Source organism: Andrographis paniculata, unplaced genomic scaffold (genome assembly GCF_009805555.1).
Source record: "Andrographis paniculata isolate CXL003 unplaced genomic scaffold, ASM980555v1 Contig10END, whole genome shotgun sequence".
Lineage (NCBI taxonomy): Eukaryota > Viridiplantae > Streptophyta > Magnoliopsida > Lamiales > Acanthaceae > Andrographis > Andrographis paniculata.
This window is the reverse complement of record NW_026137380.1, coordinates 1113836-1131546: the sequence shown is the minus strand read 5'-3', so window position 1 is coordinate 1131546 and position 17711 is coordinate 1113836. Positions and strand designations below refer to the sequence as shown.

Genomic DNA, 17711 nt, shown 5'->3' with positions numbered 1-17711 from the left:
CATCCACCGGTAAAACCCCAAACAACATGAATCAGTCAAACAAATCAATATAAAATTTTATTTTTTATATTATAAACATAATTATTTATATATAATATAAAAATATATATATATTTAAAATTAAAATACTAAACATACACACCCTATTTTTTTTTTTTTTAAAAAAAATATATAATAATAGTATCTCGGTATGCTATCATTTATTCATTTTGATAGATTGTTGACCATTGTAATTATTATTATTTTTTTATTTACATAATTTTATAAATTGTACTAAATTGTGTTACAAATTAAAAATAGTAGCAAATATATTGAAATAACAAAATATAAAATCTGAAATAAGGCTTTCATTTGTCATTTGTGTAGTTTTTATCCTAATTTGGGTACATAATAGATGATTTTCCTAATATGGCTTTTGAGGTTATATATATTTGCTTAATTTTTATTTTTTTTAATCGTGCAATTTTACAATTCTTTTATAAAAATATAGTACCTTTTTATATAAAACATTAAATTTTCAAAATTAATTTTGAAAAAAAAAATAAAAGGAACACACCAAAAGAAATGTTTGTGCGTACCTTTTAGGAGAAAACTGGAACATTGATTATTCAAAATAAACAAGAGTTAATTAAGAGGGTGTTTGGCAAATTTTTTTAAGAACTTTTAGCTTATTGAACTAGCTATTTATCAGTTAAAAAACTAATTTAGGTGTTTGGTATATTAGTTTTTTAAAGAGCTTTTTGGATTCAAAAAAACTAATTTCTGAAAAGCTCATCTACCCAACATTTTGAAAGAACTTTTTATTTTAATTTTGGTTATTCCTTATTTACCCTTAAAACTTAATTATTTATTTTATACATATAAATATATTTTTATTATATAGTAGTATTTATTAATTATTTTTAATATATTTAATTTATTAAATTATATTTTTATTTTTGTAAATTTAAAATAATTACTATTATTAATTATTACATGTAAATTATTTTATTTATAATATATATAAATTTTTAAAACTAAATCAAATAAAAAAAACAAAGCTATTAATTTATTTATATATTAAAACAATAATTAACATAATAAAAATATATATACAAAAGATTTATTATTTTATATTTTACATAATTTCAATATTAGTAAAAATAATTTTTTCGGATCTAAATAATAAAAATAAAAATAAATATTTTATAATATTTTTATAATTTTCAATAATTTATAATAAAAATTCTCATAAATTTCAAACCAAAATGAACAAAATTAAAAAATAGTATATCAATATCAATGTCCTTAATAGTTATTTTATTTTATGTATAAACACCTGATGTCAAACATATAATTTAACATTAATTGAATCAGCTAGTCAAACCAGCTAATTGAATCAGCTAACAGTTAAAAGCTATCACCTAATTATCAAACTCACCCTAAATACTGTGTCAATTAATCTTTGTGCTACACCAATGTTTAGAAGTATTATTATTATTATTATTATTATTATTACTCTCTCCGTCCCGGAACTAAATATCAATTTGCTTTTTGCACGTAGTTTTATAAATATTAGTATTATATTGGGATATACTATGAATAAAATAGAAATGACTAAAATAACCTTATTAGTATGTATGATATAAAGGTAATGATATTTGTGTAATATATTGTAAGTTGTAAGGGTATTTGTAATGTTAGGTAGATAGTATAGTTACTGAAAAAAAGGAAATGAATACTTTGTTATGAGAAGGACTGAAATGGAAAAATGGATACTTTGTTACGAGAAGGAGGGAGTATTATAATAAGAGCATTCTTCTAGATACTATATAATAGTTATGTTATGATTTAAAATATAAAAATTCAAAATAAACCAGAGTTAATTAAATACTGTGTCGATTGATCTTTGTGCTACACCAATGTTTAGAATTATTATTATTATTATTATTATTATTATTATTATTATTGATTTGATAAACAAGTACCTTTCGTTACTGATAACAATTATTTAAATTATTCAACATAATTGATTCGGAAAGACACTTCAACTACGAGTTAGGTTTTTAGTAGATTTGGTGCTTCTTCTTCTTCTTCTTCTTCTTTCTTTCTTTCTTTCTTTTTTTTTTTTTTTTTTTTTTTAAATTTAAATGTCGGGAGTTTATATTTTTTATATAAATATATTTATATATTTTAAAGTAAAAGAATATATAAATATATATATAAGCATTATAATTATATATAGTAGTTACATATGAATGTGTATTGTCATTTTCGATGTACTACATACTGCATGTGCTAGTGATCAATAATGGTGATTATCAATTGTTTGTCAAAATTTTTAAAAGATAGTTTTAAGGATCACCCCCCCCCCCCCCCCTCAATAAAAAATTTAAGAATTATTAATATTTTGAAATAATTTAAATGAAGATATATGAATACAATACAATGTGTATATATATATATATATAGTCACCATTTAATGACATAATAACTATTCCAAATGGACCTTTAAAGTTATGTATTCTTAATTATTAGTATATATTTTTTTTCAATTTATTAAGGATATATATATATATATATAATAATGGTAATTTTAACATTATGATACAACATCTGAAACCAAAATTTAAAGGACATATATTAATCTGTGATATGGATTATTTATGAAATAATATATTTTTTTATTGAAAACGTACAAACGAACAAGGCCGTATAGTTCTCGCATTTAATGCGACCAATTTGAACTATACGGGCTTAAATTTCTTTACGATACGTGTTTTGTTGGTACTCTCGATATGGGCTAAAAAGCTTCTTATCTTTTACAAAATTATTTTTATTTTTTTACAATAATTACATAAAGTAAGATATTTTAATCTTTTATAAATACTTTACGTTAAATATCAAAAATTTAAATGAGCATCAACAACAATGGTTATTCTTAAAAACATTAAAATTTAAATGGATGTCGTGTAAGAAATGTCGTGGTGTTTCAAACCAAAAATATTCAAATAATAAATAACTTTATTTTTTATTCTTTTTTATTTTTTATTTTTTGGTTTAAGTTAGTGTTTGAAATGTAATATTTTATGGAGAAACATACTATTATATATATTTTTATAGATAATATAATAAAAAAATTATGATAAGATATATATATATATATATAGTCCATGTCAAAGTCTCCAGCATTTGCTTTGGATATTGCGTCGAATGTTGAATGAACATTAATTATTATTAATTTTTCGAAAATAATTATAGTAATTTAGTACTCCATGAATTAACGATTAATATACAATGGTCAAATAAATCAATTCCCAATATAATTAATTAATTAATGCAGACGAGTTTTCTTTAAAATCATACAATATATATTATCTAGAAAAAGATGCTCAGACGGAGGGACTATCTTATAATTTATAGTCTTTTTTGCTATTTTTGTTTATTTCAAAACAATTCATAAAATTACGCATACTTTTTCATTTTTCACTATTTTTTACCAATTATCAATATAATATCAATTTTCCTTAAATGTTGTGTCCAACCTAATTAAAACTATATTTATGGGATGGAGGGAGTAGCATTTTTGTTTTCAATTAATTAATTAATCTTCTATTCTTTGGTCTCGATGAATATTCCATTATTAAATTTCAATGTATATATAATGAAAATATGGTGCCATCGAACTACATTTATTTAATTTTATTTCATTACCACAGGGATAGATAAAAAAAATAAATAAATAAATAGATAGATGGTACAAAAAGTGACATTGAAATGTGGGACAAAGACAAGAGGGCCCTTCCATTCAATGCAAACAGTCATCATCTACTTTGGTACTGTCACATTTATTATTACTCCACTATTTTACTTTTATTTATTTATTTATTTTTATATTTCATAATAATAATAAAATAATAATAATAATAATAATAATAATGGTCTTGGTCCAGCCCTAATTACATAATAATTAAAAATATATACTACTTAAATTTAAAATATTTTAGAATTGATATATGCAGTATTAAATTAATTACTTTTATATAGATTATACTTCTTTCATCCAAAAACTATAGTTTATTGGTAGTGGGTAAAAAGTACGAGTAAAAAAACTTTTTTGCCCTTTGTGAGTGAGTGTATTAGTGTAAAAAATAGTGGCAATTGTGTAATAATAATGAAAAGTAAGAATAATTTTATAGTGATATGGTTATTTATGAAAATGAGACTATTGTTTTAGGATGGACAAAAATGGTAAATAGGATTACTGTATTAATACGGAAGGAGTAATATTTTCCAAATAAAAATAGAAGTGCGTTTAAAATATGTAATGTGTTTATTTTGTATTTTTAATGTTAAATGTGTTAATATAAAAAATAATATTTTATATTAAATTGTATTAAAAATAAAAAAATATAAATACATTATATTTTAGTTTATACTTTATATAATAATATTAATAAAGAAACGTATCGAAAAAATTTGTGCTGGGATGTTGGGTGAAGACATGAGTTGCAAATATTTTAGATCATTTTTTATATAATAAAAATTCAGTGAAAATTCTAAATTTAAGTTAAATAAAAAATTTAATGCACAGTATTTATAGTATTTGACATAAAATAAATAATTTGATAATACTATATTTAATTGAAGAATATGTATTAAATATTTCTCTCCCGTACAACTAAATAAATATTCTTTTTATTATAATAAACGTAATTTATAAACAAATACTAAAATATTTATAACTTTTTTTTTTAAAAAAAAAAATCCATTTTCTTTATATTTACAAAGACAAAACTTTTAAAATTAAATTACATACTTTCACTATATATTTCATTGAAGTAGGAGTAAAATATTTTAAATATAACATGATGGTGTATATGTCTTTAATTTTGTTTCAAATATATACATGTTTGCTATAATTTAAACAATAATAATTAGGTGTAATTTTTTAAAAAAAGACCTTGAAAATTGCATTAAAAAAAAATAAAAAAGAAAATTTTAAAATTTTAAAATAAAAATGAACAAGCATAGTTATAGATTAACACCTCGACACTGTCCTCTATTTATTTGTTTTTAACTAATGCCGTACATTTTACCTACATAGGATTCTGCTAATACTAATTACTACATTACTTTTTTTAAAAAAAAAAAAAAAAATCATATGTAAAAGTATAACCACTTCGAAAAGTAATTAACTGCGAATTTTTACGTAATAAAAAATGAATTATATTTAATACATATTATTTATTTTATTTATATATTATATTTTTAATAATATTATTTCACTTAAAATATTAAATGAAAAAAAATTAATGTATACCAAATTTATTAAATTATTATTAGCTTGGAAGGAAAAGAGTGTAAGTGGTTTGACTGGTAGACATGAGTCGATGTTTTCAAGAGTGCACGAGTGTGTCTTTTCCTAAGAAAACTTGTTCAAATTAATTTAATTAAATAATTAATTAAGATGTCCAAATTCCAAGTCTCCACGTTTCTTCTTCTTCTCCAAACACACATTATCCTGCTTTGAGTTTGACCACTAAACAATAAACAATATTTTAAAATAATTTTAAAATAAATTCTTAATATATATATAATGAATGAATGAATGGAACAAAAATGAAGAACCTAATAGTTACTGTTGGTGCCTAAATATATGGTAAAAAGGAACACATCAAACAGTAAGTTCCTATCAATCAATCAATCAATCTTGTCGAATCTTTTTGACAAGATGTTTTCTATGCATTCTCAGAACAAACATTTATTATATTTTTTTAAAAACTATATTTCCAGTGAATTAGGGTTTTGGTAAAAAAAAAACCCTAAAATAAATGTTAGAAAAAAAAAATTGAAAAAAAAGGTAACAGAAGCTCCACTGAATTAAAACAGTATATGTGATGATGATAATTCATGGGAGTGAATTTAAGCAAATGCAATTGGTGCAAGAAAGAGGTGGGAATTGAAATTATTTATATATATATATATATAATAAATTGAGATAAAAAAAATATACGTGGTCAAATAAATAAAATAAAATAGGTAGTGAGGTGACGAATGGCAATGGGAAAAGTAAGAAGAGAAATGATTAGAAGTCACTGTAGATAGAGAAATATGATGTCATATTGGTATGTGTATATTATGTATGTCTGCTACTTTTATTTAATTTGCTGCTCTAAGTCTCTGCTGCATGACAGTGATTTCTGCATCATTCTCATCCATATTATATCTCTCTTTTTTTAATTTTACACCCACTACCCTACCCTACCCCACCCCACCCCACCCCAGCTACATAATCTCATCTCTGTGTTTGCTGTATATATATATATATAAAAGAAGTGGTTTTGAAGAAGAAGAAGATGATTGGCCATAAAACAGACACTACGTATTGACATGGCCAATTTGTAATTTGGATGAACTGTAATTTACATAATATATATAGTTTTTGAACATTTAAATATTAAACAGAAAAAAAATTGTTAAATTATGTTATAAATTTGATAAATCACACTATCCTGGTTATAGCTAATCAACATTGTGTTAAATTAATTTTATTTGTATATTATCATATGTTATGTTGTACGGACTATTATTATGTGCTATTGATTTATTATTATTCGCTTATTAGTGCTAATCAAATGTTGATTAATATCCGGTATATTTTATATTATTAATAAAAATACGATTGTAGATTCCTATATCATTAAAAATAAAATAAAATGAATAATGCATGAACAAATTGTTTACATTCAACACATGAAAGATGTGATCTTCATAAAAATTCTCGAAAAAACTATCTTGATGCGTCGATCACAACTTCCCAAAATTTTTTCAAAGTATAATTCCTTTTCGTAACTTCTTATCCAATCCGATCCAAAAATTTTCACTATCAACCGATTCGAAAACAAATTTCTTTCTACGTGACTTAATTAGAGTTGCATTTTACGCAACAATTTCGACTGTTCCTAAGCATGCTTTTTAAGACAAAGAAGAAGATCAAATCTTAAATATTTCAACAAAGTTGGGCAATATGCATGTTGTCCTAAGTCCTCAGGTTTATGAGCTATACCTTTCACAAACAGTCCATTTTTAGAATTAATCCAAAACAACAAATGGAACAATAAGATACTCAAAACAAAAATCATCATCATCATCATCTCTTTAAATTTTTTCGACCTAAAAAAAAAAAAAAGAAAAGTAAAGTGGGAAGATGCCAGAACCCAATAATAGTCACGAACACACAGTGAATTTTTCATGTACAATGAATTGTGCCACTGATCAGCAAATATTGCTATTTCTGTCCCCTTTCCAGAAATGTAATGGTCCAGCTTCCATTCATTTCTAATAATATCTATCTAATGCCATTAATATCTGCAAGAAAACATACATACATATATACATATATATATATATATAAGTTTTTGTTTCTTACACTAATTAAAAACTATGAACAAGCAACCAGACAACATTGATTAATCCCAAACTTCCCCTACACATTCTTGAAAATTAGGGCAAATTATAGGCAAGATTCAATTCCAAAGGTTAGTTTTTGATAGAGTGAGAAAGTAAAGAATATCCATCAATGGGGAATTGGGATAGATAGATAGATAGATAGATAGATAGATAGAGAGAGAGGGAGAGAGAGAGAGAGAGAGAGACTGACATCATGTAGGAAACATGTGAGGGGTGTAAGAGAGAAGACAGAGGTGTTTTATCTGGACAGAAGATTCCATTACATTACATGACATACAGGCTACTTTGAGGATCGATAATCTGATCTGATCTGATCGGAGAAAAAAATGGGGGGGCAGTAACTGCAGCTAGAGTCGACAAATTATACAAACAGAACCTCCACTCCACTCCCCTATTAGCTTTTCAATTCAAAGGGTTTTTCATCATTGTGTGTTTGTTTTGTGGGGCTGATTAACAGACCACTCACTAGCCAAGGTGTGGCGTCGAAAACGACGCCTCCCGAGGCCATGTCGTCGTGGTAAAGCGACAGCCACCACCACCGGCGAATGAACTCCATCGGAAACATTATGGGATCATCCATAATTATACGTAAATAAATATGTTTTGATTGATTGAACAATGTCTTAGGGTTTTCTATATAAAATATCATATCTAATAATTTGAAACAAATATAGGGTATGTGTTGCACAAGTGTTGCATATATAGCAAAATAAAATTATGTTGAGTAAAGGTAATTAATTTATTGATTAAGCTGAAAGGTAAAATCTGTGACAAATTATACCAGTACGTATATAGTTTTTAATTTGATGAGGTGAAAAAATGACAAAAAAAAATTAAATAAGTAAATAAATTAATTAATTAACAGCCAAAAAAAAGAGGCAAGGTGGTATTCCCGTGAGGTGTCAGATATTTCTGAAAATGAAACACCTGCTGCAGTCTGCATATGCTGTAGAATTTCTCACTCACTCTTAAATTTATTAATGATTATTAATTATTTATTTATTTATTTTGTTGTTTAGATTATAAATGGGCCATTTTCTTTACATTTGGGCCTATTTATCCTATTGGGTCGTGAGGTTAGTATGATACCATAAATTACATGATGGTACATTTTCCATCAATAGTGGAAGATCCTATTGGATTGTGAGGTTAGTTATTAGTTGGTACGTTTTTTTAGCAATATTTTTTTAAATTTTATTATTTGGACTCTGCGTTTTTTTAAAAAATATATATATTTTTTTTCACAAAATATCTAATCAAATATTATTTTCATACCAAATTCAAACCAATTATTTTTTTTTTAAACTCAAAGAAATACACCCCATATTTCTTATTACAATTATTTTATATTCTCCTCATAAAATGAGTGAGGTGACCTTCATAATCTTTCATTCAATTCAAATTTTGACGTTTTCAACTGGCACACATATTTTACCTAGTGTGACTTGTCTTGTCGAATCCAATCAAAGTATTAGTTTTGATCAGAGTCTATCCGATGCGCACTTTCGAATAGAATTGCGGATTCTTATGTTATAAAGTAAATAAAAATAATATTTGATGAATATAATTTATTTCAGTAGAATGTATAACTTTCAGGTAGTGTAGCACTTTTGGGTTTGTTCTTTTTAATTTTTTCTCCACATATTTTTTCAAAAATATTATTCTGTATTATACACAATTATTATTTTTGTATTTTATGCATTATTCCCTATACTTCACATAAAAAATATTTTTTGAACTCATTTTCACAAAATAAATATTAAAAATATTATTATAATTTATAATATATTATACAAATAATTTTATTTTTATATTATACACTATTAATATAGATATTTTATATTTTTTTATTTATATTAAATATTGATATATTAATATTAAAATATTAAAAGTAAATAAATACTCCTGTTTAACTTCAGAGGACCGAAGAAATATTTTGTTTTTTCTTTTTAGTTTAATTTTTTATTATTTATAAAACTTTTTAAATATATTTAACTCGAACATATTTATTTAATCGGTTGGCTGCTTGAATTAGAAATTGTTTTCTAATATCCTGTGTTCAATTTTTATTGTCTAAAGATATTTGCATAATTGTTTAAATAATTATTTTTTTTTATAAATAGATAAATTTACTTTTTATGATAAGATAAATACTCATCAGTTTCGTTGGAACGGTGACATTTGTTTTTTGACGTAAATTTTTGAATAATAGTATTATATTGGATTATAGTAAAAAAAGTAATAATTTATGTTAGGTAAATAGTACAATTACTAAATTAGAAAATTTAGAAAATAGTAATCTTTTAGGACAAACAAAAATAAAAAATAGTAACATTTTAATGAATTGAAGAGGGTATTAAAAATTGAAATGAAAAATAAAAAAATAAAATTTATATTTTAAAAAATAAATAAGATAATAGATGTGGATATCTCGGATAGAAAAATATAATACTCCCTCTGTCCCACATAATTTGTTCTTATTTTTTATTTTCGTTCGTCGCACATAATTTGTCTATTCTTTTTTTTAGAAATATAATTATATACTTTAATTTTATTTTAAATTTTATAATTTTTTTAATTTTAATTATAGTATATAATTATCTTAATTTTAATTTATAATTATTATACAATAATTATTTTTACTAATATACTTCTTATTAAATTCCGTACATGGACGGAGGAACTATTAATTTGTGAAGAAAATACTATTTAGTAAATAAAAGAAAAAAATAAAAAAGAAAAAGGGATATTGCAGACACAGACAGACGGCGAGGTGAGAGAAGGGTTGAGGAAGGCCCCATGGATCTCCTCCTCCTCTGCCCTACTGCTGCTGTTGCTGCAACAAGTTTGGAGTTCCCGATGCATGCGGCCTGCCTGTCCCAGCCTTCTTTATGCACTTACCAATGGTGACCCCTTTTTGAACTAATTCGTTGAATAAAGAATGAAAGAAAGGCTTGTCGGACAGAGAATGAATAGCGTGGAGTATAGTATAGACTGTAGATATATAAATACATATACTATTATATACACAAGGAACAAGAAGATAGGCCCCGCCTCTCCTGCTCTTCTCTCTCTCTCTAGTCTTGTTGCTTTCCTACTTTTCGTATCCATTTAACGGGTTCAATTTCACATCCCAATATTTGAATTCTCGTCTGTCGTGGCAAATGGGCGGGCTAGCTCCTGAACGGAGGGAAAGTAGCAGCCGGCAAGATTGTGAAATTGGATTTGGGGCGCACGTTCGTCCTCGTCCATTGGTGGTGGTGGTTGTTTAAAGAGGCCAAACAATTCGGATCTGTAGCAGCTACAGGAACAGCTGTCAGGCAGAGATTGAGCAGACACTGTTGCTGCTTTGCTTCTGCCTGGGAACTGTTGATTTTAATATTACTAACTAGTATTATTTATTAGTCTGGGGCTTATGATGCGAATGGATGAATGAATGAATATAGAATGGCATTTTTGTTGTGTTGTGCAGCAGTGCAGAGCAGAGCAGAGCAGAACAGCAGAGGCCTATCTAATAATAATATTGTGTGTGGGGCAATGAATCCAAATTTATGGAGAATTGGGCAAATACGTTGTCAGAAGCCTAAAATGTCTCGAGGGATAGAGACACACGTGAATACAAAAATGGCGTGGTGGGGGACGCCATTTGGGACAGGGATTTAGGGGTGGCGTGTATCTCAAGCCCGCCATCAACGCTCAACCCATCCACAGCACCAGACACGACGTTATTTACCAGACTGACTGAGAAGGAGAAGGATTTGAATCTCTGCTCGTTCATACTTGGGGTTTTCGCTGCAACGAAGGTATTTCGATGTTCTGCTTTAAGGCTCTTTTGTGATTTACCAGTCTCAGTTTGAAATTTGGCAATCTATCTTTTCCACAGCTAATTTCGAAAAAAGAAAAAATGAATGGGGGTGAGCAGCAAGGGGTGCATTACGTAGACAATGGCTACAGTTACCCAGTTTCTGAGGGTTTCATGGGCTTTTTTGGTGGTGTCTCGGCGGTCCCTCCGCCGTATGTGGACATGGGGCCGATGCTTGATCAGGTATATTCTCGTGTTCGTGGTCATTTTCTCTGATATCAGACAATCGGTGGCAAGTTGTTTGTTGGTGCTCTATGTATGTATAGGAACTGTACCCACACCTAATTGCAAGAATAGTGAAACCATGAGAGAATGTAGGTTAGAGTTCATCTAAACCTATTCCAGCAGCATCTGTTGAGCTTGGGTCATGGATGTCCATGTTGATGCATTTGTTTTGTTTCAGCTGCATATTGTCCACATTTGAAATTGATGTTATTAGTGCAAGTGAAGTTCTGAGTGATTTGGTCAGCAAATTGAGGATTAGCAGCAGATACTACACCTTAGAACAGTGGCGAAACCTTTAGAGTGTTGTTAATGTCGATAAGATTGTATACATATAATACATGACGGATCACTTATTGATTTTTTATTGGTCATTTGTGAATGCTTATTTTGAATAGCATAAATGCTATATAGTGGTTGCAAGAGGACTTTAGTAAATATCTGTTGATTTTTAGAAAGTTTCTGGACATATGGCACATTTAACTTTAGCTATCTAGAAAATAGTTTTTTCAAGCCAATGTTTCTTAATTCTTCAGCAGGTATAGTTATGAGATACAATGTTTTATTTTAATTTTTTGTTTCAATTCCTCAAAGCCTTTATTTGTGTGTGTCTTGTGGTGATATGAAGCCATCCAAATTTTATCTCATGAGTTTTTGCTACCTAGGAATCTGCTTATTGGTCAATGCATATGTCTTCGTACAAATATGCTTCTTCTGGTTTGGAGAGCAGTTCTTGTTATGGTTTCTATGAGGACAATGATCATGATTCAAGGATGGATTTGAACAGGGGAGCATGGGAATACCCTGAGATGACAGCAACAGAAGAACATAATGCTCCAGATGTAGAATCTCAGCAAAATATAGTCTCCACTGCAAACTCTATTCCAGAGGCAGAGGAGGAAGGTTAGTATTTCTTTATCGTTTGTTGAGTATTCATTCTGGAATGGAGTACATTAAATTTGTTTCGTCTTAGGTTCTATGGGTTCTTATTGTGTATTGCCGACAATCATGTCCATTTCTAATGCCAGAATTTTATTGTAACATACTAACAGGATTACCAAACGATCAAGATGCTGAAAATCATCAGGTATGTGTTAGTTACCATTGTTTTTATGTTATGCATCGATATTGCCACAAAGATAAAATGATGTGAAAATGAGCTCTGTATGAGTGGGAAATGACATTTAAATTTGAGTTGTCACTTGCATATGGGTAAGACTTGTAAAATATGAATCGGTGCAATTGTGATTGAATGTGAAAATTTAAGTTAAGCAATCTAAGGATGAAACTTAATATAAATCAGCAACGTCAAACTTCATGGTGTCATGTTAAATCAGAGATGCATTTTCTATTTGTCCAGTCACAAGTTTGTAGTCATTTGCATTGATAACTGGTTGGGTTATAGTTTGTATTCCATTTCCATATATAAGCATTCTTGTTTTGTAATTGTAGATAGCGTGGCATGATGATGTTGATCCCGACACTATGACTTATGAGGTATGGGAAAATCTCTACATAGTATCATTTACCATTTCATATTTGAGATCTTATTGTCTAAATGAAGAGCACTCAGTTCGAGCATACTTCAACATGTATTGCAAATTAAATCTCGTTATTCATTCTAAAGATTTTTCAATAACTATAGCTCCAAATCTTACTATTGTGGATCATAATAGAATGCAGAGGTGATGTACTCTAATTGACATATGGTTGCTACTTTTATTGTTATGTTTTCCTATATTATCAAAAGTGGTTTCTTATACATTGCCTACTTGTATAGGAACTGCTTGATTTAGGTGAGGCAGTGGGAACCGAGAGTCGAGGACTTTCACAGGAGCTCATTAATCTACTTCCGACATCAAAACACAAATCTGGTGGGATTTTCTCAAGGAGAAAATATGAAGACAGGTAACTTGCAGTTGCAGATCCTCAGTAGTCATCGGTTTAATCTACACAACAAGTCTTATAGCTTGATAATTTATAAGGGTCGTGGTTTTTTCTGGAAACAATTAAACAGATGCGTCATCTGCCAAATGCGATACAAAAGAGGGGACCGGCAGATCACTTTGCCGTGCAAGCATGCATACCATATTGACTGCGGCTCCAAGTGGTTGAGCATCAACAAGGCAATCCTGCACCTATCTTACAAATAATTCTACTATCACAATCCTCCACTTGCTTTGTGTATCTGACAGATGATTTTCTGCCTTTTCAGACATGTCCAGTTTGCAATGCCGAGGTTTTTGCGGATGAATCAACGCATTGATAATACGAACAAATTGAAGTCATGCTATGAAGGGGTTGCTTTATTTACATTCCTCTCTCCCTCTCCATCTCTCTACTGCTCTTCGTTTTGTGTTACTGTAAGATATCTATTAGGTATAATGTGTGACATCTAATTTTAGTGTTCTCTAAATTCTTGGAAACTTCCTTCAATTGAATCTGTTCATTCTCCATATTCTTGTTTGTTTAAATTCCCAGCCCTATTGTTCTCTTTTTAATCTAATCTGGATTGTATAAATTGTTGATTTTGTTTATTAGTCTCTTTAGTTTGTGAGATTATCTATTATAGTATAGGAACTAAACGAAAAGGATTTGAGGCATAGAATGCATATGAACAAAGGCTTAGGCATCTTAAGCTCTGTTTTAGGTGTTTAAAATAACACAAAACAAATTAATTTTATTTCATTCGTATAATATGAAAGTACAGGAACATGGGTCACATGGAAATACATTAGACTCAGAGATACAATGGCTGCAAAGGAAGGATGTTCCTCTGTAATTTCTTTCCTTCTGCCAGATGCTTCATTTGACTGCACTTCCATGGGCATGTTTGGCAAGAATGGACATTTTACAGGACTCGAATGTAAAAAAGAACTTTATTTTTGAATGGAGCTTCAACGGAAAGAACAACACAAGACAAGTAGTGCAATTTGAAGTAAGACTTAATGGTGGTGTTTAGTTTATGATGTATGGTGAGATTGTGATTAAGGAAGTTTAAAACTCTAATACTTAGTTGGAGGAGATGGTGGTGACTCGTATTTGTATGTTGGGGATTCGTACTTATAGGGTGGAGGAGACTCGTACTTGTATGGAGGAGACTCGTACTTGTAGGGTGGTGAATCATATTTGTATGGAGGAGACTCGTACTTGTAGGGTGGAGACTCGTACTTGTATGGAGGAGACTCGTACTTGTAGGGAGGTGAATCATATTTGTATGGAGGAGACTCGTACTTGTAGGGTGGAGACTCGTACTTGTAGGGTGGTGAATCATATTTGTATGGAGGAGACTCGTATTTGTATGGAGGAGACTCGTACTTGTAGGGTGGTGACTCGTATTTGTAGGGTGGTGATTCATATTTGTATGGAGGGGACTCGTACTTGTACGGGGGAGATTCATATTTGTATGGGGGAGACTCGTACTTGTACGGGGGAGATTCATATTTGTACGGGGGAGATTCGTACTTGTACGGGGGAGATTCATATTTGTATGGGGGAGACTCGTACTTGTATGGGGGAGATTCATATTTGTATGGGGGAGACTCGTATTTGTATGGTGGTGACTCATACTTGTAAGGAGGAGACTCGTACTTGTAGGGTGGTGACTCATATTTGTAGGGTGGTGATTCGTATTTGTATGGTGGAGACTCATATTTGTATGGCGGAGACTCGTATTTGTATGGTGGTGACTCGTACTTGTAAGGAGGAGGAGGTGGAGATACATATTTGTATGGAGGTGGGGGAGGTGACTCGTACTTGTATGGCGGAGGTGGAGGTGATTCATACTTGTATGGTGGGGGAGGTGGTGACTCATACTTGTATGGCGGAGGTGGAGGTGATTCGTACTTGTATGGCGGAGGAGGTGGTGACTCATACTTGTACGGGGGAGGTGGAGGTGATTCATATTTGTATGGTGGGGGAGGTGGTGACTCGTATTTGTACGGTGGAGGTGGAGGTGATTCATATTTGTATGGTGGGGGAGGTGGTGACTCGTACTTATATGGTGGAGGTGGAGGTGACTCATACTTGTACGGCGGAGGTGGAGGTGATTCATACTTGTATGGTGGGGGAGGTGGTGACTCGTACTTGTATGGCGGAGGTGGAGGTGATTCGTACTTATATGGTGGTGGAGGAGGTGACTCATACTTGTATGGCGGAGGTGGTGGTGATTCGTACTTGTAGGGAGGAGGTGGAGGGGATTCATATTTGTAGGGTGGAGGAGGTGGTGATTTGTACTTGTAGGGCGGTGGGGGAGGCGATTCGTATTTGTACGGTGGCGGAGGTGGTGACTCGTACTTGTAGGGCGGTGGCGGAGGTGATTCATACTTATAAGGTGGTGGTGGAGGTGATTCATACTTGTAAGGTGGTGGAGGTGGTGACTCGTATTTATAAGGTGGTGGCGGAGGTGATTCGTACTTATAAGGTGGCGGAGGTGATTCATATTTATACGGCGGCGATTTATACTCATAAGGCGGAGTCGCCTCGTACTTGTACGACGGCGACTTATACGGCGGCGACTCGCATGGTGGCGACTTGTAGTCGTACTCCGGCGGCGACTTGTACTCTGGCGGCGACTTGTACTCGGGCGGTGAGTAGTAAGACCACGGATTCCAAGGGAAGGCCACACTGACCCTGGCGGTGGCTAGAGTGCTGAATAAAGCTAAAAGAACCCACCGGAGGGGTTCCATGGCTGCCGGAAAAAGGTATTTATTGCTTTCTTCTCTAAGTTATTTTCTGTAGTGTGTTAATCTTATGCATCACTATGCCTTTATATATAGGGTAATAAAAGTTGAATAATTCTTTTGGTTTGGTAATTGCTTATGTGGGATAACTCGTTTATTCACAATAGAATCAGTCAGTTTATTAGCAAGTAGTGGTTAATTGTTCATCATCGTCACCCATTTTTCATCAAGAACTTTTCTTCAGTTAATTAATTAATTGGATTAGATTGAAGATGCACTGTTTCATAGCCTTCCTTAAAACGACATCAGAACTAACTGAAAACGACATCATCATATCCCAGGTTTTTTTAAAATGCATTAGGAATGCGTGTTGAGCAAAGATGAAGATGATGTTAATTTACAAAGTCTAATTTCAGCAGCTGTATCCACTTTAATTACAACTTGGGGTCTTTTTGTTTAGCTTTGTAAGAATTTATAAAAACCACTAGTGTGTTCGATCGATCAATTCATTAATTTTGATTAAATTAGGGTTGATTTTTGGAGCAATTTGGGGGATTTGGTTTGGATTTTGATTTTGTTGTTAATTAATTAATTAATTAATTAAATTAGGGTTTATATATATATATATATAATATAGTGTACGTACGTAGGAAATGTACTGTCCAATCACGTACACCAAGTCACCAAATATCGATCAACAATATAATAACCATATTATTTCAGTTGGATATGGTCGTGTTTGAAGCTGTAATAGGAGTTCCCATTGCTGTCTTTTTGTGGGACTTTTTTTTTTTTTTTTTATTTATTTATTTTCTTGTAGTAATATTTTATGTTGGAAAATAGCAAACCCACATTTGAAATTGTAAAACTTTTAGGCAATATAATATAATAATATGTATAGACATGACAAGTAGAGATGCCCTCAAATTGAAAGTTTGAACTGATAATACAATCCGTGTTAAATAAAATTATATTGTAAATTTTTATTTTTTATTTTTTTATATGAAAGGATGAGAGCAAATCTATATTACTAATTTGGATGCTGATTTATTTCAATTAAGACAATATAACCATGCATACAAATGTATTTATGTAGTCTAAATTATTTGAAATTTGATCAATAGTTGGAGTCATATTAAAATAAAGGTTAATCTTTTGATGGGATTTCGTACATATATAAAATATTTGTAGCTTAGATATTATTTTATTTATTTTGACCATTTATTGTAGAAATAAAATAAATTAAAGATATATAAAATCTTAATTTAATTGAATTAGGTGAAACTAAAAATATAATGAAAGGGTATGTATACTCAAAATATGCCAAGATCATTTGAAAAATATAATTTAGTGTCCAATTTTTAAAATTACATATGATGCCGCCGCGCTATATTAAAGTATACAGTATTAATAAAATATGTTTGTACCACTCGTAAAATCAAATAGTCTTTATTTATATATATATCAAGGGTGTGTTTGTTTGGAGATTTGGA

At 29.9% G+C, this 17711-nt stretch overlaps 2 protein-coding genes across 3 annotated transcripts; one reads left to right on the top strand and one right to left on the bottom strand.

Annotated features, from left to right (window-relative positions):
- Nucleotides 1–10235: 10235 nt before the first annotated feature.
- On the top strand, nucleotides 10236–14032 carry LOC127255103 (E3 ubiquitin-protein ligase BIG BROTHER). Its single transcript, XM_051280520.1, has 8 exons — nucleotides 10236–11255; nucleotides 11336–11497; nucleotides 12202–12439; nucleotides 12589–12623; nucleotides 12989–13033; nucleotides 13317–13444; nucleotides 13554–13662; nucleotides 13752–14032. The coding sequence occupies exons 2-8, from the start codon at nucleotides 11357–11359 to the stop codon at nucleotides 13800–13802; spliced, it is 747 nt and encodes a 248-aa protein (XP_051136477.1). The 5' UTR covers nucleotides 10236–11255; nucleotides 11336–11356; the 3' UTR covers nucleotides 13803–14032.
- Nucleotides 14033–14196: 164 nt separating this feature from the next.
- On the bottom strand, nucleotides 14197–16301 carry LOC127253296 (extensin-2-like). Of its 2 annotated transcripts, XM_051277936.1 has the most exons (2): nucleotides 14833–16301; nucleotides 14197–14790 (listed from the first exon to the last, which is right to left on the bottom strand). In XM_051277936.1, exons 1-2 carry the CDS (start codon nucleotides 16222–16224, stop codon nucleotides 14542–14544), a joined length of 1641 nt encoding a protein of 546 aa, XP_051133893.1. In that variant the 5' UTR covers nucleotides 16225–16301; the 3' UTR covers nucleotides 14197–14541. The 2 variants fall into 2 exon arrangements, with proteins under 2 accessions (XP_051133893.1, XP_051133813.1); XM_051277856.1 differs by having other exon boundaries at nucleotides 14197–16301.
- Between the last annotated feature and the right edge of the window lie 1410 nt (nucleotides 16302–17711).